The sequence below is a fragment of the Engystomops pustulosus genome, chromosome 1 (assembly GCF_040894005.1).
Source record: "Engystomops pustulosus chromosome 1, aEngPut4.maternal, whole genome shotgun sequence".
Lineage (NCBI taxonomy): Eukaryota > Metazoa > Chordata > Amphibia > Anura > Leptodactylidae > Engystomops > Engystomops pustulosus.
The window spans coordinates 142,586,532-142,611,566 of NC_092411.1; the positions used below are offsets into that span (position 1 = coordinate 142,586,532).

Consider the following 25,035-nt stretch of genomic DNA (forward strand, 5'->3'; position numbering starts at 1 on the left):
AGCCAATAGCGGCAAACATGGACAGAGGGTGGAAACAAAACCCCTCTGGACCGCAAGGCACAATTGGTGGCTGTCAGGAACAGCCGCCACCCTGCCCCGATCACAGTGTCTACAGACATGGTGATCGGTATTACTGACGTCATAAGTAAATTCGCTGCTATTGGCTGGTCTGAATTGATGAGCCAATAGCAGCGATCATGTGGGTGGGACGTAACCCTTCTGTTCCATGGGGCAGGATGGATGGTCGTCAGGAACAGCCGCCATCTTGCCCCGATCACTGTCTGAACCGTGTTGGAAAGTCACTACCCGCCGCACCGTTCTATAACAACGAGTGTTGGGAATAGGCTATCCAATCTTTATTTTTTAAGCAATTTAGACAAATAAGGGCTTATTTTTTGTGAGATGAGATGCACTGTAAAAAACAACCCCTTCATTTTAGTGGGTTTTTAGCTTCTTGAAGCAATTTTATTAACTTTTTACGTGTGGAGGAAAATAAAATCATTAATTCTTGTTTTGGATTTTTAGCATTTTTTTTGGGGGGGGGGGGGGTGTTCACTGTAGCATAACAATAATATATTATCTTTATTCTACGGATCACTACGATTACGGTGATACCTCATTTATATAGTTTATTTTATATTTGTCCAATTTTATTGAAGGAAAACTAGAATAGAAAAAAATTGCACTTGTTTTAGTATTGCCATTCTTATAGCGGCATAACTATAGTATTTTTTGGTTTACGGAGCTGGTTGTAAGCTTATTTTTTGCGTGACAAGATGTTCTTTTCATTGGTATCATTTTGGTGATTAACTTTTTCGGATCACTTTTTAGAACATTTTTTGTAAAGCAATTTGATAAAAAGTTTAATTTTTTGTTTTTTTTTTTTTTTTACCACGTTCACCGAGCAGTTCCAATTCTGATTAGGATTTATTGTACAGATTGTTACGGACGCAGCGATACCAAATAAGTGGGTTTTTTTGTGATTTAGTGTTTTTTATACTTTATTACAGGGAAATGTGGTGTTTGGGGGGGGGGGGGGGGGGACTTTCACTTTCTTTTATTATTTATTTTTATTTTAAAAAAAGCTTTATTTTTTTATACTTTTTTTTACAGTTACTGACATCTTAGCTTGAACAAGTGATCTTCTGATCACTTGTTCAAGCTCTTTTACAGGTTACACAGTGCAATACAGATGTATTGCACTGTGTAATGTAATGCGCATGCCCAGTGTCTTACAGCCGGGTCCTGCAAGAAGGCTTCTGGATGCCGGTGCCCGGGGCTGCAATCGGAGGAGCGGACCCCCCCCCCGGTAAGCGCCGCAGGGGGGTCTGATTGCCTTTTACTTATCTTTAAATGCCTCTAACACGCCGCGGTCAGCGCGACTGCGGCGTGTTAGGGGTTAAAACCTGCGATCGGAGAAATCTCCGATCGCAAGTGTTAGAGGCGGGTGTCGGCTTGACGTAATAGTACTGCATTTTGCGGGAACGCATCTCCCGCCATGCAGTACTATTACGTCAAATGTCAGGAAAGAAGTATATGTGACCAAGTTTATTTTAATTAGCTTTACATGGGTGAATGCTGTATAAGACCAAGCATCAGGGCCTTTAAATATTAGTGACCATTTGGGCCTTGTTTGTAGCTTGAGAAAGGCTCAATGTTTGGAGCAGAAATGTTGGAATAAAGTTCACCTAGGTATTTTTCACCTTGAACTTATGGTGTGCTGCTCATTTATGGGATATAATAAATATATTTTGATGCAATGGTTTCCCCCTTCCTGTGTACATTTACTTTTTTTGGAAATGTATTGGCTTGGATGACCTTTTAAAAGGGATTATCAAGATGCATTCACAGTTCTGATCATTACCCATTGGTCTTGGACCAAAACAATGAATTTACATTTCATTACAAAGCATTCAGCTACATCGTAGGAGGGCTGGCATTTTGTTGCCTAAATACATTTATTGGAATCAATCCCATTTTACTCCACACATTGAGCAGCCAGTTTAACTCTAGTAACCACAGCTGTGGCTTAATTAACGACCTCAATAAATCCTACTTAAGATCTACAGACAGCAGAATTATGCAAATTCACCAACACCCATGTCCCAGTAAACATTCCTTGTTTTAAGAAGATTTCCCCTGCTACATCTTCTGAGGGATGGGTACAACAACAATTGGGTAGTGTTAAAATTATTTTATTCTTGGTGTAACATGACAAACATTTAAAAAAGGTCACAAATAAAAGACAATTTTGCTTTACAATTATTCACATGATCACTTACTCAAGACTTCCCAATCACTAACATTTTACAGACTATAATACAGAACAAGCATTTTAAAGTGGTTATTTTATGTACATAGTGAAACAAAGCTCCACAGTAGCTAGACCACAGTAACCCTGCAACTTGAAAGAATGTCTTCCACCAGTCTCTTGTATACCCAAGCATCACCTTTAAGGCGCTGTCTTCTGATACCTATTATATCTGGCTTGTTGAGTTGGCACACTTCAAGTTCGAATTGCATTGTCACCTTTCCAAAGTCCGACTGTGTTTTGCATTTTAAAGTATACCTGTAGAACATAAAATTCTAGATGTGAAATACATTTTACTGCAGTTTCAGCTCCCAATCAATCGGTGAGGGTCAGTAAGATTCCAGTGTGGGTGGGGACTGACCAGACACCTCATGATTCCTCTTTGCTGTGAGATGCTGTGTGACAATGTGGTTATATTATCAGGGTACGGGTTTATATACACTTTTGGTGAGCTTCTGAACACTCACTAGTATATGACACTTGGAAAGAGATGAGGAGATGCATTTTACACATTACATTCTCCCCTCAGTTTTACTTGTCCTGGAATGCAAGGGTATGTCTGCCGACCCTATATGCAGAAGAGCCAGGGTTGGATCCAGGGGCAACAGAAATTGTTTACACCAGGACTGATAGAGACAGGTTGGAATTATATCTGAAATGCTGCATTATTGTCAAGAACAGAGAGTTAAAATGTTATTTTGTTATCCCGAGTATTTTTAAGAATCTTATCTTCATGGGAATACCCCTTTAAAGGAAACCTACCACTTAGAAAAGGTCACTATGAACCAAGCACACTCACTTTGCTGTTGGGAACCAGATTCAGGTGCTTCCCTTTATAATCCACAAAATCTTGTAGTTTCTTCAGTAGACAACTCTAATCTATGCAAATCGGCACCGGACACTCCTGTGCATATAACACAGGGCATTTGGCGCTTATCTGCCAATAATTTATGCACACCTCTTGCTGAGCTTCTATCCTGCACCTTTTCTGACATTTGGGAGCTCAGCTTTCATCCGGCCCTCCCTCTGCTTCGGCAGTTCGAGAGCCAGTGATGTCACCCAGCTCTCGGGAACACTTGTGCAGTCATTTTCCTCAATGAACAGTCGTGCAGAGTTTGTATCTTGCAGCTGCGCCGAGGAGCAGGCGGCTGCGCATATAGTGAGCTGATCACACACACGTGAGAGTGATCCCGAAAAGCCAGTGACTTCACTGGCTCTCGGGAACTGACAAGGCAGAGAGGCGGCGGGATGGAAGCTGAGCTCTCGGAAATGTCCGAGAGGGCGGGATTGAAGCGGAGCAAGAGGCGTGCATAAATTATTGACAGTTAAACAGAGTGCAGTGTGTGATATGCACAGGAGTGCCTGGTGCCAATTTGCATACATTAAAGAGCGATCTTCTGAAGAAACTACAATGTTTTGTGGATTATAAAGAGCATCGCCTGAGTCAGGTTCCCAACAGCTAAATGAGTGTGCTTGGTTTACAGTGACCTTTTGTAACTGGTAGGTTTCAAGAATAGAGTCCACTGGATCAACAAGGGTGCAGTGAGAAGTTACACTTTTGTACATTTCAAAAATATATTGTACACCACAGTGCAGGGGTGAACATCCTTTACTGATCCACGGGCCGCATTCACATACATTCGCTCCTCTCCACTTGAAGGCCATGTTATGACTTAACAGAGCTAACACAAGGCCAATCAGTCTGAGAAACAGGGAGGCCTCTAAGAATAGGGAATAGTTTACACTTCCTGAACCTTTTGTTAGAATATATTAGTGGGGCGGTTGTTGTACATTTAAACTAAGCCTATAGCATCTAAGCATCTCATCTCCTTTTCCACGCCCATCTATATGCTGATTTTTTCTTCTTTGATATATGCAGCAGAGACTAATAAACTGGGAGTAGATTTTGTACATATACTAGAGACTGATTTGTCTAGGTTTGTTCTCATCCTGGTACCAGGGAGCCATTTTTGGCCATAAAAGAGTTAATTTGAAAGTCACCTGTACAACTGAAGTAAGGGCGGTTAAGCCCCTAGATAAAAATCTTTAACACCCCAGAAGCACCAAAAACCACAAAACGGCACAGGCATTTATACAATAACTAAAATCGGCCCAAGGCAGACTTCATTATCGTGTTTTGAGCACTGTATTTGTAAATCCTTCAGAGCAAATATATTGGAGACTCCCTCCCTGTAGGTAGACACACACACTGTATAAAATGTGCAAAAAGCTATACTTTGCTAAGCAGAGGCAGGCACAGGGGTTAAAATCCAGCCAACAAAGAGGTGTAGGACTTCTTTTCTTCTGGTGACAAGGTACAAGGCTATAGGACGAACCAGAACAGCTTTATAAACAAACAGAAACGGGACCAATAGGGGTGCACTAACTGTTAATGCATAGACTGAGGGCACATCCTAGGCAGTTTTTAAAGTGAAAACTTGATGCTCCATATACACCACAATATTTAGTAGCCTCTTGTAACCAGTGAGTACAACAGTATTTCACGCTGCCTTGGAACTTACATTAATTAAACCTTTCAGGGTTGTAGAATAATCCCAAGAGGGAAAATAAATTATATAAGCCTGATGCACTTACCCCTTCTGTACATAGTCTACATTCTTCTGTGGCAGCACTCTGACTATTTCATTTAGCAGCTGGTCAGGATTCAGCAGATTTATCATGGTTACATTGTAATGAGCCTGTAAAATAAACAGTAGAACTATCAGTTATAATAAGGAATGAATATGCCAAGTATATAACAAACATGCTTGAGAAAGATTTACCCTCAGCTTTCTGGGTCCATCTCTTGTACATCCTTTTCGTTTGCTCGGGGTTAACATTGTTATGACCTTATCCAGTCCTCTTTCCAGACTCCCAAATACTTTTGCACCTTTCTTCTTCTGTGCACTATCCAGGTGCGCCTGATTCAAGTCAAGATCCACCGAGCGACAGCTAACAGAACAAGTGAACATGATCATACAATGTAGATAGTAATGTTTTATTGCCCTGTGATACCACCTAGTGGACATATACTTGTCTGGTGTCAACAGACGGGCGCAGAAGCGTGAAGACGAGCCGCGCGGACATCGGGGGAGCAGCGCTGCACATCTGGGCCACCGGAGGGTGAGTATGTAAGTTTATTATTTTTTTACTCTTTATAGCTGGATATTGACTTGTGTATAAGCCGAGGGGACATTTTTCAGCACATTTTTTGTGCTGAAAGACTCTGCTTATACATGAGTATATACAGTAATAACAGATCTCCTCAATACACAGTTAGAAATAGCTATTCGTTTCAGATATATTTGGTAGATATGATACTCTGGCTTGAGAAATAAGGATATTGGAGTGCCTGTGCAAAATGACTCAACAGTCTAGACTCTTGAATAAATCGTGCCCCATGTAAAGAACCTGGTGATCACTTACCGTCTTTCCGGGCTTATTACAGCTGCAATCTCGCTGTCGGTCTGGACTACTTTCTTCAGGGGAGTTTCTTTGTTTGTAGAGTTTTTTTCTGCAAACACCACAAAACAGTTCTAATGGTATTAGATCTATAGAGATATCCATCTTATTAGAAGAAATAAAAACCCCACACGCACTAAAGATGAAATTTCTTGTAAAATTGTCTCTAATCCCCTGGATTTGGAAAATTCCAGGCCAATTTCTCTTAACATTGGGTTCACATGTAAAATACTGAAGTACGAGAATTCGCTCCATCATAATTTAGACTCCTTAGCAGATGATCACTTTCTGAAGGTCTACTTTTATAAGGTCTGGTAATACTGACTTCATGCATTGCCTACCATTTTTCTCCATTAGTTACAAATAGGCTAATATTTGGTTTAGAGGCTTGTAGAAAAACTTTGGAACACTATTTTTACCACCACTAGAGGGCACACAATTGCATATATGGTTAAAGAGGTATACAGAATGAAGGGCTACACATAAGGTATTATCACATCATTAAATGGACTTTACTAAATTCTGTGTGAATCATTAGTGCAAAGGCTGTATAACTTAGCTCTTTTAAAAGTGGAATATAATACATTTTTTTGGTATTACTTTTGGATTTTATCCTTTAACCATAGAAGGGTTTCCGTTGTTGATTGCTCGTTCAAACAGCACCATTCAAATGATACCTACCATAGGAACAAGAGATCGTAAGGGGCAGCAAAGCTTTCCCCCACATGTTACACTAGCATATTTTATAGTGTCAGCTAGATTTGTGCACTGGATTTTATCAGTGAGGATTATGACATTGTCAGATGTCCAAACATTTTAAATACATTAAGACCAAAAATTGGTAAATCGGTTTTATTTTCTCTCAGACTCCATCTTTGCAGACCAAGACAGAAAGATTTGTGATGTGGTGACCTCTAATCCGCAAAGTAAAAAAAAAAAATAAATAAATAAATTATATCTACCTTTTCCCAACACCAGAATATTGTTGTTGGGGGTGGTAAGTACGCCCTTCTTTTTAGTAATGGGAGTCCATGGTGCTGGATGTAAAAATGGCCCTTCACTCTTAAATAGCTTGCTGTCAGAGTTCTCCTTATCTTCCCTTTGTTTTACGTGAGCCTTCTGCTTCACTGGCGTTGATGGTGCAGAATCCACACTATTCAGTTCAGCGCGAAACTTTGTACGCTACACAAATAAGAACAAGTCAGCAATATTTGAAGATATTCTAAGCCAAACATTTCTTTAAAGATTTAGCATTCGTATAAAACTCTAGCCATTTTCATACATCTTTTAAGGTGATTGGTTCGATGCCACTGTATGTACAGTCTTCATAAAATAAATCATCTGAAAACTCCATGGATCCGAAGACATATGGAAGGTCACCATTATCAGCCTCTTCAAAATTCAACTTATTCCGTGCCTGTTAAAGTATAAATATGTAATACTTTAATATATAAATAAAATGTATAATTATATATCTAAACAACCTGCCAAGCATATCATAACGATAACACTTTGAAGTATTCTGATATTAAGAGGCCACTTTATACCCCACACACCTACTATTTGTATTGTACTAGTTACTTCAGCACCTAGGAGTAGTTGACAGTAAGGCAAACCATCTTCTATTGAATGAAAACCAATATTGTAATGAAAGAAAGGTGTCAAAATGCAATTAGCCAATGATGGTATATCATGATCCTTGCATCCAGAAAGGCATCACTCCTACGATTTGGTGTGGCACACTGCTGAGGAACAACCAAAGATGCTCTGGCCAAATGTTTTTCCTCAGCCGTATGCTGCACAAAAAAACCAAAGTGTGATGCTTTTCTGGATGCATGGTTCTTCTGCCAAAAGTAGGTATAGATTATAATGAGTGAGCACATTACTCCACACCTGGTTTGGGCATCAGAAAAACTGAATGTGAGAATGCACATTTAAGTGCAGGCATTTGCAATACCCATTGAAGTAATTAGCCTCAAATGTGTACAAGAAAAAAAAAAAAAAAAAAAGTGTCAAATCAACCAAAATATCAAACTGTCAAAATATTTGGTATGTGTAAATAAATGCTGACCAATTTAAAAACATTTGACAGGTACACAGACACAAAAAAGACAATGGGATGAATGTTGTAAAATCATCACAAAGTCTTTCCCCATTTTACGGCCGTGCATCGCTATGGAGAGGTGAGGGGAGGGGGTCACTACTCCTCCTCTCCCAGGGCCGAACATATGCCCATCGGGCATATGTTTATGTAAATGTAGCCTTAACGCCAAAGCAACTTTTCACCTTCTTGACACAACACAGTGCTCTGTGTCACTATAAGTGGTTAAAACTCAGGAATGCTTTAACATACCCAAATGATTTGGAAAATGTTTTCTTGAGACTCTTGTCCATCAAGTTCAACCAAGGAAGGGAAGGGGATTGCATGAGGAAGGGATTTAGGGGAAATAAATCTATAGAAAATAACCATCAATGTTATTTAGGTGTAAAAAGGCATCTAGACCCTTCATGAAGCTCTTTGCTGTCCCTGCTGTGACTAGCACCTGAGGCAGGCTATTCCACAGATTGACAGTTCTCAGAAGAAAAAAAAAAAAAAAAAAAAAAAAGCCCTGTTGCCTCTGGTGATTAAACCTTGATTTCTCCAGACGGAGAAAGTGCCCCCTTCTCTTTTGATTTGATCTGAAACAACTTGCTGCCATATTTTTTTTATGGACCATTTATATAAATTAATAATGTCCCCCCTCACTATTATGAGGTCACTATTTTGTCCCATGGACTCCCCAAGTATATAAGAAAGAAGGCATTTTGGGTTCTTCAAGCTTTTCACCACAGGTTTTGAGGGGGGGGGGGGAATATATACTTTTGGTTAGACATACTCTAAGTTCCTTAAAACTTGAACCAGAGGGCTCTACAGCGGATGAAGGGCGAACCAAACGAACAGGCTTTCCGCGGCTCTTCTTGGTTTGAAGCAGCAGATAGGAGGCTGTAGTGTGATCATAATTCCACTAGAATTTAATATATAAAAAACAAAAAGGTTTTGCTATAATTAATACATCTTACTTTCAGAACATTCAAGAAATTTGAGTTAAGTTAAAGTAAAGGCTAAATGGTTTCATTCTTTTAGTAGAAGACATGTAGTGAGCAAGTAGGAAAGCTCTATACCAGAGCGCCATCTAATGGGAAAAACATATTACTGCATTATAACATGCTGGAAAAGGGAAAATACCTCCTTGATTAGGCGAGATGTGCTTTCTTTACTGTGCTTGTAATATACAGATAACTCCGTAATGCAATCTTCATCCATGTAGCCAAGCTAAGAGTAGAACACATAGTAAATTGTCAGGGGGGGGGGGGGGGGGGGGGGGGAAACCCACACAGCAATTCCATAATTTTATAATGAACATTACCCCTAGCACCAAATCCACTACAACTGTTTTAGTATATCTGAAGCCAACAGAGCAATGTTCATATGAGAACACTCACAGGGCATTTACTGTACCATTCCACAGGACAAGGGTAACCTTGCATGAGCCACGGGTGTCTCAAAAGATGCTTCACTGAAATCCTTTTTTTGGGATCCACCTAGCAAACAGGAAAAAATAAAAATCTGTATTTTTTGGCACGTTGAATATTCAAGAAGTCTGTCGTATTAAGTTTACTGTGGTATTGAGCTACAAACAAGTACAAGAGTACAAATCACATGCCATTACCTGAAGCATCTGGCTCAGCAGCAGTACACTCCCAGGTGAAAGCCACTTAGGGATTTCATATTTACCTCTCTGGGAAAAGAAAAGATTAAATATATGAAACAACTAGATCTCATCTGCCTTCTAACCGTATATGATCTAACCCTGGTCTGTGAAAACTACATTTTCTTTAAAGATATATACCATAAAGCATGGGGGTAGTATTGTGGAATACATTTTGCTAATTGGAATCCAAAAATCAGGAATGTATCATCATCGCCATCTTCCTTGCATGACTAGGGACTTCTGACAGTTCGAAATTCGTTTGCATGAAACCCTAAATATTTGGCCCAAATTTCTGTTATTGTGACGAATTTATATATATTCTACTCACCTGCAATAAGTGTACTATATCAGATTTACATTCCTAACAATAAGACAGCTGCAGATGAGAGCAATATTTACCATTAGGTCCGGACATTGCAAGGAGACAGGGTTGAGAAGGATGCCCCACGCATATCGCTGCTTCCATGCATTTGCATGGTTCCTGGACAGTGTTTAGAGCAGGGTTGTTTTGGGGTGACAGGTGTTTGCATTATCAGGTGCCAGTGTCTCCCTGTTGTGTGTTTTTTGTTGGGGGTACAATTTGGCTTGTATTTCCCCACATTTTAAATGATTTTATATATGTTTGTCCGATTAGCGTTTTCCTTTTGTATTCATTTATTATCTAATAAAGATTATTTTCTTTCGCTACTTGACACATGCTTTTTGTATTTGTAGTAAGACTCCACACGACTACTAAGTGAACTTAATTGGCAATCTCCGCAAGGAGAACTCTTACTTCCCGACCCTTTAAACTTCGCACACAGAATAGGTAGACATGCTAATGGACATGTCAGCATTGCACCAGCAATATTGACTTCCAAGTACTTCTAAAGTAAACTTTCTTGCAGAAGCATCTATTGCAACTGCAGCATAGGATTAAATGTACCTTCATGGGCAAAGCTTAAACATATGGACAAACGCTGAAGACAACTTACCATTATCTTTTTGTACAAGAGCATGACATTGTCATCATCGAATGGAAGGTAACCACACATCAGTGCATACATCAGAACCCCCATGCTCCATATGTCAGCCTATAAAATATACAAGGGTAAATTTTCCATGCTGTATTATGGACTTAAAACATACGGACTGTCCTGTGTCTCATCTATTCACATCCAGAACTAAAGATTGTCCAATTCATAAGGAGAACTTTTGCATTTAACAAAAATGAGGCAGTTCATGCAGGCGGTCCCCTACTTAAGGACACCCGACTTACAGACAACTCATAGTTACAGACAGACCCCTCTGTCCCAGATTGCAATAATCAGCTGTTAGGTGTCTGTAATGAAGGTTTATTGATAATCCTTGGTCCCATTACAGCAAAAAAATGATTTAACTCCAATTGTCACTGGGGCCAAATTTTTTTTGGTATGGATCTACAATTATAAAATATACAGTTTCGACTTACATACAAATTCAACTTGAGAACAAACCTTCGGACCCCATCTTGTACGTAACCCGGTGACTGCCTGTATATCGTACATGTCACTCCTTGTGGTTTCATGCAGTGTCAGAGTAGGATGCCACTACTTCTCACACACCAACAAGTAAATTGTTACTCAGATAAGATGCAGTAAACTTATTTACAGATGTGCAATTTACAATAAGTCAGATGATATTCTTTTGTGGCAAGTAAACCACCACTCAATACAGACCTAGAACCTACCTGCATTCCACCTGTACTGGCATACTTTCCACAATCCAAGTCTGAGGATGTCACACATGACTTATTGTGTATTGCACATATCTACAAAAAAGGAATTTACTGCTTTCTATTTGAGTGCTAAGCCTTTACCTCTGACTTACTGATCACCCATCCCACCCTCAGAGCTCTTTTGTAATTGAAACCTCAGTGAGCTTTGGTCCGAAAATAAAAGATTAGGAAGGAAAGATTGAGCATAATAAGAACGGGAATAACTGGAATTACTTAATATAGCTTAAAATATATCCCATTACTTGCCTCCGATCCAATATAAGCTTTTCCCTGTATGAGTTCAGGAGCAGCATACGCTGGGCTTCCACAACAGGTCATCAAGTGATAATCCATGCCACCCTACAGATGGAACAAGATGGCAAAATGAGGATAGATAGGGACAATTTATATCTCAGTAATTTCTGTCTTTGTTAATGTGAGCTATAACCAGGTGTGGACACTACACATAGAAAGAGATTATCACCAAAATATGGGGATAGAACTAGGCCTTAGAAATCAAAAGAGCCACCAACATTTAAGGTAATTTACAGCAAGTCTGTAAAAGTCAGGAGTTTAAAGACGATCCAACAAGTCTTTGTAAAAACATGCATTCCCCTTGAAACCAATCTTATAAATCTGCTCTCTACCCTTCCTTGTAGAGCCATTTACAAAATTAACAGATGGAGTTACCAGTAGCATGTGCCCTTTCCCTGTAGGGCATTAACAATGATCACCTTTGACAAGGTAAATGGTATAAGCCAGTTGTCAGTATATTCAGAAACAGCAGCACAAAGTTTAAGGCGGAAGATGTACAATATGTTAATGAGCATATACTAAATTCTTTTCCCATCTTTGTTGGTTGAGAAAGTCACCAGCCAATACCATATAAAAAAAAAAAAAAAAAAAAAAAAAGAAGGACATAATCACACACAAAATGAGTGATTACTACATGGTTGCATAATCAGGATATTAAAGATGCTCGAGAATATATATATTTGAAGCATACCTTTCCACAAGGTTCTAACATTGCGTAAACCATTGTGTGCACCCTCATCTGCATGGACATGTATATTACCTTAAAATTAGTATTTGTGTCATTTCAAAAAAAAAAAAAAAAACCACCTTACAGCAGTGTGTCTCCCCCCCCCCCCTCTAGCAACAGTGTGTAACAAATGTGTATATATAGCAGTCTTCTAGTGAAATCACAAGTGCATCAATCAGGCATGTCATGCTCAAAAAAGTAGTGTAATACATAATGGTAATATTACCACATATATAGTGGGAGATTTAATAGGGCTTGCATCTTTGTTTTCTGGCAAGAAACTCTGGTATAATTGCAGTCACTGGTGCACAGGCAGTAATTGCAATTATTTCTCTTTATGCTACCTCCATGCAATCCTCTGAGCAGGCGGTGAGGAGGGCTTTATCTAATGAATCCATATGGTGTGAGGGGGGGGGGGGGCCCTATATCATCGCAAACAGCCCTTGCCCAGATTATTTTAGGGAACAGGAGACTGCAGTGAACTCACGTGGTAGCATTAAAAATTCTATGACATGAGGGCAGGGAGGGGCCTACTGAGGCTTGGTTGCCCATGGGCGTAGTGAAACAAAGCCGACCCTGTCTCTACGACATGAGGGCAGGGAGGGACCTACTGAGGCTTGGTTGCCCATGGGCCTAGTGAAACATAAAGCCGACCCTGCCTCTACGACATGAGGGCAGGGAGGGGCCTGAAGTTTCCTGCCCCATGCACACAATACAGCCAGAAGGGGCAGGGCATTCATCATACACCGACACTGTAGTTCCAAGAAAGGGAATGCATGTCCCTAAGGAGACTGCCTTTGATTCCACCTTTGAAGGACATGAATTCTCAGCTGAATTCTGGGTACAGAATACCCAAATACGGTTTCCACGATGGTTAAAATCTAATGCTACCTAAAAAAAGAGAACAGCTAAAGGTAGGTGGCTCTAGAGTCAAAATTTTTCTAGGATGGAAAGGGATAACAGAGACCATTTTTTACAGTTTCGAGAAATTAGCTGTAATATTTAAGTTAAGCAGAAGAGGGAGCAAGAGTATGTTTTTTTTTTTTAAATCCATAATCTTTATACAAACTAAAAATTCCATTATAAAAACAGACTGCTTTTTGGAAACAGAATGCTAATTGCGTACCTTTGGCTTTGCACAAAGTCCAAAGTCTATTAGTTTCAAGTTCTGATCCTCATCAATAAGAAGATTTTCCTATAGGAAAAAAAATTTAAAATTCTGAAACAAGAATAAGCTGCATTAATGCATGGGAAAGAAAGAATACAATTCAACTTACTGGCTTTAGATCTCTATGTGCATATCCCTGGCTGTGAATATATGCAACAGCTGACACAATCTGCCGGAAAAAAACCCTGGCTTCCTCTTCAGTTAAACGGTCTTTAGCGATGATATAGTCAAATAGCTCTCCACCAGGACAGTACTGCAAGAGAGAGCAGCTAGATAATCTTGTTGCCAAACACAGAATAAATAAATTTATCTCTACAATGAGATTCCATTCCCCAGGATGTCATTTAGTACCGTATGTAGCCATATTCGTTTCCACATGAAAGGTAATCTACGTGGGGGTGACTTAAGATAAATGGCAGAGACCAACGAAAATGGGTAGAGTAGCATCACCCTTAGGGCTCATTCACACGCCCGTCTGAGGGGATGTATATGCGGCTTCATATAAGTCCCCATAAACGGCAGTGGATTTTCTATGGAGGGGTCTCCTCCTCTCCAGTGCACGGTGGGGAATGTACCCTTAAAGACTATTAATTTGATTTGCTGCAGATTTATACAATATATTCCATTACATTGTACAAAGAATCATATCGAACAATAGGAGTGAGAGTCCTGCTCACAGTCTATGAATCAAATCTATAGAATTACTATAAGAATCATAATGCATCAAGGATTATCAAAACACAAGTTAAAAAAAAAAAACCCACACTTCACAAACTCAGAAATAACATTCACAGAAGTAAGCTCACCTCAAGAGCCATAAAGATCTTTTTGGGGGTTTCAATTACATGATAGAGTCTACAAACATGTTGATGACTCAAGTTCTTCATTGCATCAATTTCGGTTTTGACACGTGGCAAGTCATCCTTCAAGACACATAACACCTTCAATAGCAGGACTAGAAGAATACCATTCTAGACAAAATACACTGCATAAACATATTGACTTGACCTGCAATTCATGAGATTGAATACATTCTTACTATAGAGAACTTTTACAGATTTTATAATTTAGTAAGGTCACATGCATATAAACATATGCTTGCACAGACGGATTTACAGTACATGTCATATTTTTCAGCAAATCCAACCGGCTTGGTCACAGCGCAGTAAGACAGCGTGTGCTCACCACACTGACCAGGTGCCATAGACCTCTATGGGGGTCAGTCACGAGGCTGAAAATTGTGCAGCTGTATCAGTGACCCCCCTCCCACCTCCCAGGGGGGTGAGGGAAAAATAAAAATGTTGGTTACATGATAAACCAAACCATGGTATGCTACTTAAAGTTTTGATTTTTTTTTTTTCATTTAAGGTTTTACTTGTATGAATACCCTGTGGCCTATATTGAAACACCAAATAACCGCATATAATAGAAGTTTACCCCAAGGGATTCTTTGTCCATGATCTTGATTGCCACCTTTTCACCAGTCAGAAGGTGAGTTGCTAGCTTGACTTTCGCAAATCCTCCTACCACGGGGAGAGACAAATCCATGGATTTGATTATAAAAATTTAAGGAGTCCAGCAATACCACTAAGCATTATAATTTGCTGTCAGCATGTTGGAGAAATGCATTGTGATTTGAAAGCTACCTTTATTATTTCTTCCAGTATTCCATTTCTAAGATATTACCAGATTATTCTGTATTAGACAGTTGCATCCAGGTTCCACAGAGCACTGTTACTCCCACCTAATTAACTTCTTCTCCCTGTGTCACCCAATTCTTTTCACAAAACTGATAACTTGTCTAATGCAGAGAGCAGCGGTCCAGTAACGAACAGCACTGCGCCAAACGCACGAGCTGGAGCACCAATTGCCCCAGGGCTGGGGATACCATGTATACTTGAGTATAAGTCGACCCGAGTATTAGCCGAGGCCCCCCAATTTTAACACAAAAACAACTATTGACTTGTATAAGCAAAGGGTGGGAAATGCATTGGTCACAGCCTGCCCCCAGTATATAGCCAGCTCCTGCCCTCTTGTGTATATAGCTAGTGCCCCCCCATCCCCTTCCAGCCATAAAAAAAAAAAAAAACAAAAAAAAAAAAAAAACACACACACACGTCTGTACACTCCCCTTATCGAGGCTCCCCTCCCCCGCGGGTTCTCTTCTGTGTTGAGCTCCAGCTCCCCCCACCATCTCGTCAGCCACTTGCTGACATGGTTTGTGCAACAGGACAGCGTGAGGAGCCAAACACTGACAGAGCAGGAGCTGAAGACAGAAGAGGACCCGCGGAAGGAGTCGGAAAGGCAAGTACAGAGGTTAATTTTTTTTAATTAACTCGAGTATAAGCCGAGTTAGGAGATGCATATGTCAATACATTAGCACATGGCTTTTCCAGAGGTTGTCCGACATAGTCAATGATGCACAACACTGGACCAAGGAAGCCATTCAGAAATATCAATTATCTAATTCTTCTTGTGTTAAATAATTACATATTTTATTGATAGTTAAGTCAGTATTGTGCAGCATAGCCAAATACAGCTGTTATACGATGAAAGGTTTCTTCAAGCCAGAGATAATAGGAATCTTCTAATTCATATACCTACAACTTAACCAGCAGGTTACCTGTACCGATGGTCTCATGTAGCTCATAATACTTGAGAAGTTCATCATAATCGTCAACGGCCATTCTTTGATTGTATGCGCAAGGCCTGAAAATGTAAGAATTAAAATAAAAATTATTGTATCATACGACTATTAGTCTGTCAGTTCGATAATGTGGAGTGACGCAATTCTAAAAACACAAACCAAATTGAAACGATTAGGGTGTGATGGTTTATGTCAATTAATATTCACATATAGTCTTATCATTTAGCTCTTTAGTGGTGCAAGTTATTTTATAAATTATCTAGTTATAAAGTCTCTAGTTACAATAAAATATAACAATTCCAACTTACATACAAATTCAACTAAGATACTTTAGATTTGTACTCATCTTGTCATCCGGGGTACTGCTTATATATTTTATTACACACACATAACAAAAAGGTTCGGTGGAGGAATTGTGTGAAATACACAAAAAAAAAAAAAAAAAAAAATCTTAAAAGGACACCCGTCATCAGGTGCTGTCACCACTACCTGTTGGAGCAGCTCACAAAAATTCCATCCCAGCCTTTATCCAGTCAATTCAAACATTATTCATTGTAACATCATCTTTTCTTTATTATGTAAATGAGGCTGGTCACATGGTCAGAGGAGGTGATGTCACCCCTGTACCCCCACCCCTCTCCTGCTCATGTCTGTGTGAAATGTATAGTAAAGCATTGCTGGAGTCTGTGCTTTACCTGCTGACATGCTGTGTCCTCCCATACACATGTGTGAGACAGACATCAGCTACACAAGTACCTGACATGTTCTGCTATAACATGGCTGCATCCTGGAGCTGTTGCATCTCTCCTATACACACACAGGCTACAGGGGGCGTGAGCACATCATTATAGAGGCTGTCAGTCAGGCACTGGGGGCTGTGCCTCCCATTCATGAATAAGCTGGACAGCTTGAATATGCTAATGACGCATAGGACATTTCACAGGTTATTTGCATACAGCTTTAGGACCTCATTGCTTAGGTTTACAGGCATGTAGAGGGACAATGAAGGGATAGAGGCTTTCTAATGGCAGCTTATGAAAATATAATTAGTTTAGGGGGGGGGGGTTATTTTGCCTGATGGGTTCTCTTTAAGGGAATAACCTTTTTTATTGCAAATTCTAATTCACCAGGAAAACTTCATTAATTCTATCTACGATTAAATTCATTCTGACAGACTGCTTTTAATTCGCAGAAAATTAAACCAGGAAAAAAAAAAAAATATATATATATATATATATATATATATATATATATATATATATATATATATATATATTCAAATTGTGAGGTTGTTTAAAAAAAAAAAAAAAAAAAAATTATATATATATGTATATAATTTTTTTTTTTTTTTTTTTTTTAAACAACCTCACAATTTGAAATATATATATATATATATATATATATATATATATATATATTCAAATTGTGAGGTTGTTTAAAAAAAAAAAAAAAAAAAATTATATATATATATATAATTTTTTTTTTTTTTTTTTTTTAAACAACCTCACAATTTGAAATATATATATATATATATATATATATATATATATATATATTTCAAATTGTGAGGTTGTTTAAAAAAAAAAAAAAAAAAAAAAATTATATATATATATAATTTTTTTTTTTTTTTTTTTTTAAACAACCTCACAATTTGAATATATATATATATATATATATATATATATATATATATATATATATTTCAAATTGTGAGGTTGTTTAAAAAAAAAAAAAAAAAAAAATTATATACATATATATATAATTTTTTTTTTTTTTTTTTTTTAAACAACCTCACAATTTGAATATATATATATATATATATATATATATATATATATATATATATATATATATATATATATATTCAAATTGTGAGGTTGTTTAAAAAAAAAAAAAAATAGGAATATTTCTTAAAAATCTATCCAAAGATACTAAAATATTTTTACCCCCTGGGGAGGGAAGGGGGTGTATTTTTTTTCATAAAGAAACTACATTCAGTGTAACCCAAGAACATAGACATAGTAGTTTTCTGTTCTCTACAGGGTGCTGGTTTAATGCATCTCATACATCAGAGAGCTTCATTAACTTAAAGAGAACCTGTCACCCAAAATATACCTTAAAAAAAAAAAAAAAAAAACACTAAGAGCATGTGATCAAGCAGCTGAACACCCTCCAGCTCACATTTCTTTCATGGCCCAGAGTGGTGGCATCATCCAGAAAATCATCTTTGGAGTAAATGTGTTGTATAAAGTCAAAGAGGAGAGTTTAACACGGAGTTGAGCTCTCCTCCTCTCAGAGCACACACTTCACTGTAATTGATGGTCCTGATCATCGTTATCCAGATCTACGGAAGTCTGGTGCATTATCAAATTCATGGGAGGAGGGGTTCAGAGGCAGGGAGAGCTAAACTTCACTGTTAAACTCTCCGTCACCTTGACTTTATACAACCAATTTACATTTTGCTTCAAAGTTGATTTTCTGGGTGAGGTCACCACACTGGGCTATGAAAGAAACATGATCTGTAAAATGTAAAGCTGACAGACAACATACTGGTAGTAGTTTATTAGGCCAGTTTCTGGTGACCGGTTCCCTTTAACTCTCCTCCCCGCTGAAGATTAGGATTTTACTGGTTGCCTACAAAGTTTTCATGTATTGAATAGCTTTTAGAAAAATGTTGCATATGTTCATTTTCAGAATTTGGATGCGATTAGTATTTAGCAAAATATCCCTTCAATGTTTTTTCCCACAGTTTTTTGGACATTATAGAGCTATTTGTTACCAAAATTGAAAAAGTCCCAGGTAAAAATCTATTTAATTTTCCCTGGGGAATATTTTTTTTAATTTTTTTTTGGGTCCAATGATAGTAATGGAGTCCTGCATATGCAGACATGTCACTGCATCGACGGTTTCCTAGTTGACATTTCTCACAGCTACAAACAAGCTGCAAGCAAGGAACTAGTATTGTCTGCCATATATTTAACTAAAGACATACATCTCTTTACTTTCACCTCCAGGGGCATTAGGAGGTTATCCAAATCCCTTGCGAAATCCTACGGAAAGGTGGGGACAGAGACCTGATGAAATGCATCACATTACTATACTCTCACTAGTGTTCAAAGTTCCGGTCTGTGCGCAACATTGTGCATTCAGTCAGAAGTTGTATTTCAGCAAAGCCTTCCACCAGCAGGTTAACACAAATGCAATTGGTGCCAGCACTGAATTTCCAGGTCCGCTAATCACTACAGGTGGTCCCCTACTTAACACCCAACTTACAGATGACCTCTAGTTATAAACGGACCTCTGGTAATTAGTAATTTACTGTACTTTAGCCCTAGGCTACAATAAACAGCTATAATAGTTAAAGGATTCTACAATTAAGCTTTGTTCTTAATTCTGGTTCTTATGACAATCAAACATTTTTTAAAGTTCAATTGTCAAAGACCAAAAAAAAAAAAAAAAAATTTTGTCTGGAGCTACAATTATAAAATATGCAGTTCCGACTTGCATACAACTTCAACTTAAGAACAAATCTGCAGAACCTATCTTGTACGTAACACGAGGGCTGCCTGTGCTCTTCACCCTTGCAGGGGTGTGGAGATATACCATTTTTGTGGAGTCAGAATAAAGTGTACTGACTCAGACTCCAAAAATCTATAAATAACTACAATTAGTTACTGCAGTACGTACAGAATAGTTTTCAAAAGAACTTGGAGAAGTAGTGGCATAATAAATTGTGTTCTATGAATGTCTGTTCTCGTCCTGGTTGAAGGATGTAAAGCTTTAGGTTAAGATAAACGTGGATGCACTTTTTGTACATGCTCAGCAGTGAAGTTCCTAGCCAAAAGATCACAGTAAACGGGCACTTCAAATATGTGACCTCATCTAGCACTACTATTGCAACTAGAAAATCAGGATTAAGAAAAATTCTTGATTGGTAGATTTCCTTTAAACATGCCCATGTATGAGTAAAGGCAAGGGTGCGGTCACACAATCGAGTTTTGATTCTGTTTTGTATCGGAATCAAAACACACTGGGTCAGGCCACGACCGATTCCATATGCTTTTGTATGCAAACCCATGCTATACGCAATCAGCACCCATTGTCCTATGTTTTCTAAATGCAAGACACATATGCGATTGGCTGCAGCCTGGCCCAGTAAGTTTTGATTCTGTTACAAAACTGAATCAAAATGCAAATTGCGTGACAGCACCATTCAAGAAATTGGGGAGTCGGAGGTTTGGCTTACCGACTCCATAGCCATGAGCCCGTGGACCTGATCAAAGTTTAATAAGAAGCATCTGCCTCTCCATGCAAAGTCTACGGGGCAAGAGAGTCTACCACTGAACATAGGACTGACTGAATAGAGCAGCAGCATACACATCCAGTCCATTAAAGTGCTTTTCAAGCATATTTAGAACCCCAATACTAATGATCAGTAGAAAACCTGAGCATACTGACATTTTCTATCAATTATGTGAATAGGCAATCGATATCCAGTAATTGAATGAAGTCATTCCCTTAAACATATTGTATATGAATATACTCCATTATTTCGGATATTTGGACTACTGACAAAGAAAGTTGTAGGAAAGATTGCCATGCTTGATTGACAGTTTTTAGACTGGAACTCAATACGCCATAGCTTCATTTTTTGTGTTTGTTTAATCTTTATTTTTCTATTGAATCCAAAATGCAAGTAGAAGCAGCTTAGAGATACTAGACTTCAACTACAGGATGAAGGTGTAGTCTGTATTGTATGTCACTAGAAACAAAAAAGATGTCATCTTAAGTGTCAAATGACAAATCCTTTGTGTGCCAAAAGCAATTGATAGAGATCACAAGCAACAACAACTTGGAGTAGTAATAGTCTCAACAACCCCCCACCCTTCATTTACTTTAAAATAGAGGGAAACTATGATATATACACATATACCACAATATTGGGGACTGAAAATTGTTGTGCTAAAGAGGGGCACTATTCTCGTGTTTAGCGAGAGCCAACATAAATGGGAGCCCATTGCTGTGTCCCTGAAACCAAGAGCTCATCCCTGGCATAGAGTTGGGTGTATAGAAATAACCGAAAATCACCCGCACCTAGTCAGATGCAGGAGAAATTGGCAGATCTTTAATCCTACAGGAGGTTGCCCTCAAATATAGAAGTCATAACAATTACTCAGTCTTTTTCATGTGATGTTGATCTTAGTTCACATAAATCTTATCCTTGCACCCAAAAAAGGGATCAAGGTCCAATTTTAATGCCTGTCCAAGTATGAAAGCAGACATGTCTCAGGTTAATGTGCTTGAAAAGATGGAACCAGAATACCAGTTATTCTATTCATTGACTATGGAAGAGTGTAATTAATGTTCTGCTTGGGTACGGACAATTAGAAGTTACTTCGACACAGCACCTACAGACAATTCTGTCTAATCCACCAGTCAGGTTCTTGATGTCCTGGTGGTATTGAAGTAGAACCTGTTATCATAAACAAGCAGTGCAGTCTACAGGCAACAGGATATAAAGCAGGAGCTTCTGGGCAGGCTGAAAAAGCTTTGTGGGGAAATCTCTAGTATAACATTTACATCTATCGACATTTTCTGCTCAGAAGTCTGGTGAACGCTTTTTTTTTTTTTTTTTTATTTGCAAGTGCCATCAGGACCACGGACCAGACTCTTAAGCCTAGAATGGCCAGAGATATTTCCATCCTGCTCCCTCATGTCAACCGAAGAATTCTAGAAACCACTTTAAAAGGGTTGGCCACTAACATAAAATGCCAATGTGCCTTTACGGTCTTAATAATAATACTGGAATGTTCACCAATTGATTCATGTTTCCTTTAGTGCTGTGTGCAGACTGTGAACTCTGTATGATCTTTGTTTACATGTCTAAACACTCAAATAGGAGGGACCGGAAGGAGTTTATGATTCATCCTGCACCCCTGTAAGTCAGCGAGACTGCCAAAAAAACAAAAAAAAAAAATAAACACACACCACACACTGGTGGCTGCCATGAGGACAGACTGAAGGAGAGAGAAACAGGAAGTAGCGGAGGGTAGCATGTGGAGAACAGGGAAAGGCTGAATCTCACAGGAGGTAAAGACACAGGTAAATATATATGCAGACACCTGGCTAATGGAACAGATTTATTGAAATGTGGCCAACCCCTTTAAATATAACCACAGTTTACAACTGACTCCTACTAGCTAATGCATAAGGGTCTATTAGGATGTGTTTACACATTCAGGTGTATTAAAGCAGATAAAGCCAAATACTAGAATGAATTAAAAAAAAAAAAAATTATATATATATAAATGTAGGGCCAGTATTTTATATCATCTTTTAACGCCTTGCACCTGGTTTAAGCTGCAATCACTGCATAGAAAAATAATGTGCAAATATCAAACATATTAAGATTAAAGTGCCTGTCCATAATTTCCGTTACCTATTATAACATTGCATTAAAAGAAACCCACCACCACGGATCTACCTATTAGGGTAGATCCGGTGGTAGGTGCATCTAACGAATGTAAGGATAGCTCCTTTTTAGGGCTAATCCTTTAGTCCCCAAAATCTTAGAAAGTTTAATGGCCTTGATATGCAAATTTTCTAAAGAGGCTACTGGAGCTTGGAGTAGCTGAGGCTACACAGCACGGCTACTCCAGGCCCCAGTGGCGTCTTTGATCCTCCTACCAGATATCTTCAGCATGAAGCCACTGGCCTGTGTTCTGCACATGTGCAGAATTCCGGCTTCGCGGACGAGTGCGCACAGAATACAGGCCAGCGGCTACAAGGAGCTGTGTGCTGAAGATATCTGAAAGTAGGATCAAAAAGGCTACTGGGGCGTGGAGTAGCCGCACCGTGTAGCCTCAGCTCTGGCTACTCCATGCCTCATTCGAAAATGTACATATTAGCATAATAAAAGTTATCGAAAAAAGGTTTGTAGGGACTAAAGGATTAGCCCTAAAAAGGGCTATCCTTACATTCGTTAGATGCACCTACCACCGGATCTACACAACCACTTATTTATGCTGGTTTCTCTTGTTAATGCTGTCAAGGCAGAAGGAGGAGACCAGCCAAGCTCTCTCCCACCCACACAACAGCCACTGTGCCCAGTAAACCCACCCTGCCAAACATGCCTTGGGGTGCTAATTGTTCATGTCTGGAAACTCTGTGCATGCTTGAGTTGTGTGTGTGGTGCAGAGTTTGTGCTAGAGCTAGCCAGCCATTGTCAGATGTGCACAGCCAATGAGAGAGACAGCTGAATGAAAGTGTTTTTTGGAATGAAACATGAAGATACAGCTCTAGTCACCTAGAATGTACAATTAAGAGCTTATATTGATGTTCTGTAACAGGTTCCTTTACATAAAAAGGACTTCTACTTTCCTGTGATGTCCCCTCTGGTCCAGCACCCTCCCCATGGACTCTGACATACAGTAACATCACATTAACAGTTCAGAACTGTGGCAACACAATACAGATTGACTGCATCAGTCACAATATGTCAACATGTCAGACCCAGTATACCAGTGGTACACAGTCCCTTTAAGAAATTGGACTGCTTCATGTGCATAAGAGCCAGGCAATCAACTGCATGTCTGATAACATTATGGGATGCCTAGGAACTCTCCATTACTCTGACTACCACCAACAATGGATACACACGAAAAAACAGTGCAAACTCATTACACATACACACCCAGAACACTAAACCAGCAGGGCAGAGAATAGAAACTGGTGTCCTAGAGGTAGGGATGGCTACAATATAAAGGCACTAGACTTGTACATTGCACCAGTATATGCTGCCACTATATAACCTATGTCTCGTGTATATACTGATACACACTACTTACAAATAACATAGAAGCAACACACACAGACTACATTGCAGTACTGCAATCCATGGCACACACATCGCCTATAAGTACTAGTCACAGACACGATCAGCACTGTATGGAGCCGTCACTAACCTGTCACAAGCAGCTCAGAATCATAGAGTAACCGCTAGCTGCAGTACACCGGGCACAGCCTCCCTATGACGTCTCATGGAAGGCACATTTAAATTTGCCGGGGAACAAAATGTAACTTCCGGCCAGAGAAGAGCAACCAATCAAATCATACTTCACGAGCCAAGCGCTAGATTGCAGCGCTTTGCATGCCGGGAGGGAGGTCATAGAAACTAGGCAGTGCAGTGCTAGGTGTGTGACGGCGCGGAGGAGCCATGTTGGTACAGGATCGGAAGTGGAACGTGTAGCTCTGATTTAGTTGCTTTGTCTCTTGCCGCCTGTGCCTGTATAGTAATTGTGGGTCTGTTGGTAACGCTAATTTGGGTCTTTATTTTGGAATCTTGTAATGCAAACGCTGCTGCCTTTGTTCGCCTTAAATCCCAAATTTTAGTGATTTAGTGAGCCACGGCCAGGGGCGGACTGGGAATTTAAAGTGGCCCTGGAAAAAACTGTTAATGCGGCCCCATTCTGTGGGCGGGGTCAAAACAAGTAGGCGTGACCATGTGATGTGGGTGGAGTTACTAAACTGCATACAAACTGTTTATAGAAGGTCTAAATCAACATGTACAGCACAGTGAAAGAAACTCATACTACCTCCCTTATACAGGAATAAAGCTTCTTTTTTTAAGAGAACACAACTTAATACTGCAATACATTCTCCGATAACCAAGAATATAACTACTATAATACTGCCCCCTATGTACAAGAATATAACTACTATAATACTGCCCCCTATGTACAAGAGTATAACTACTATAATACTGCCCCCTATGTACAAGTATATAACTACTATAATACTGCCCCCTATGTACAAGAATATAACTACTATAATACTGCCCCCTATGTACAGGAATATAACTACTATAATACTGCCCCCTATGTACAGGAATATAACTACTATAATACTGCCCCCTATGT

The 25,035-nt window shown here is 39.1% G+C and overlaps 1 protein-coding gene across 1 annotated transcript; it reads right to left on the reverse strand.

Moving 5' to 3' along the window:
- Positions 1 to 2,179: 2,179 nt before the first annotated feature.
- On the reverse strand, positions 2,180 to 24,237 carry MELK (maternal embryonic leucine zipper kinase). Its single transcript, XM_072155115.1, has 18 exons — positions 24,082 to 24,237; positions 16,094 to 16,179; positions 14,908 to 14,993; positions 14,277 to 14,393; positions 13,580 to 13,723; positions 13,429 to 13,497; positions 11,528 to 11,620; positions 10,500 to 10,598; positions 9,484 to 9,552; positions 9,257 to 9,355; positions 9,000 to 9,086; positions 8,650 to 8,778; positions 7,056 to 7,190; positions 6,736 to 6,955; positions 5,738 to 5,825; positions 5,095 to 5,263; positions 4,907 to 5,010; positions 2,180 to 2,569 (listed from the first exon to the last, which is right to left on the reverse strand). The coding sequence occupies exons 2-18, from the start codon at positions 16,155 to 16,157 to the stop codon at positions 2,383 to 2,385; spliced, it is 1,959 nt and encodes a 652-aa protein (XP_072011216.1). The 5' UTR covers positions 16,158 to 16,179; positions 24,082 to 24,237; the 3' UTR covers positions 2,180 to 2,382.
- Positions 24,238 to 25,035: the final 798 nt, after the last annotated feature.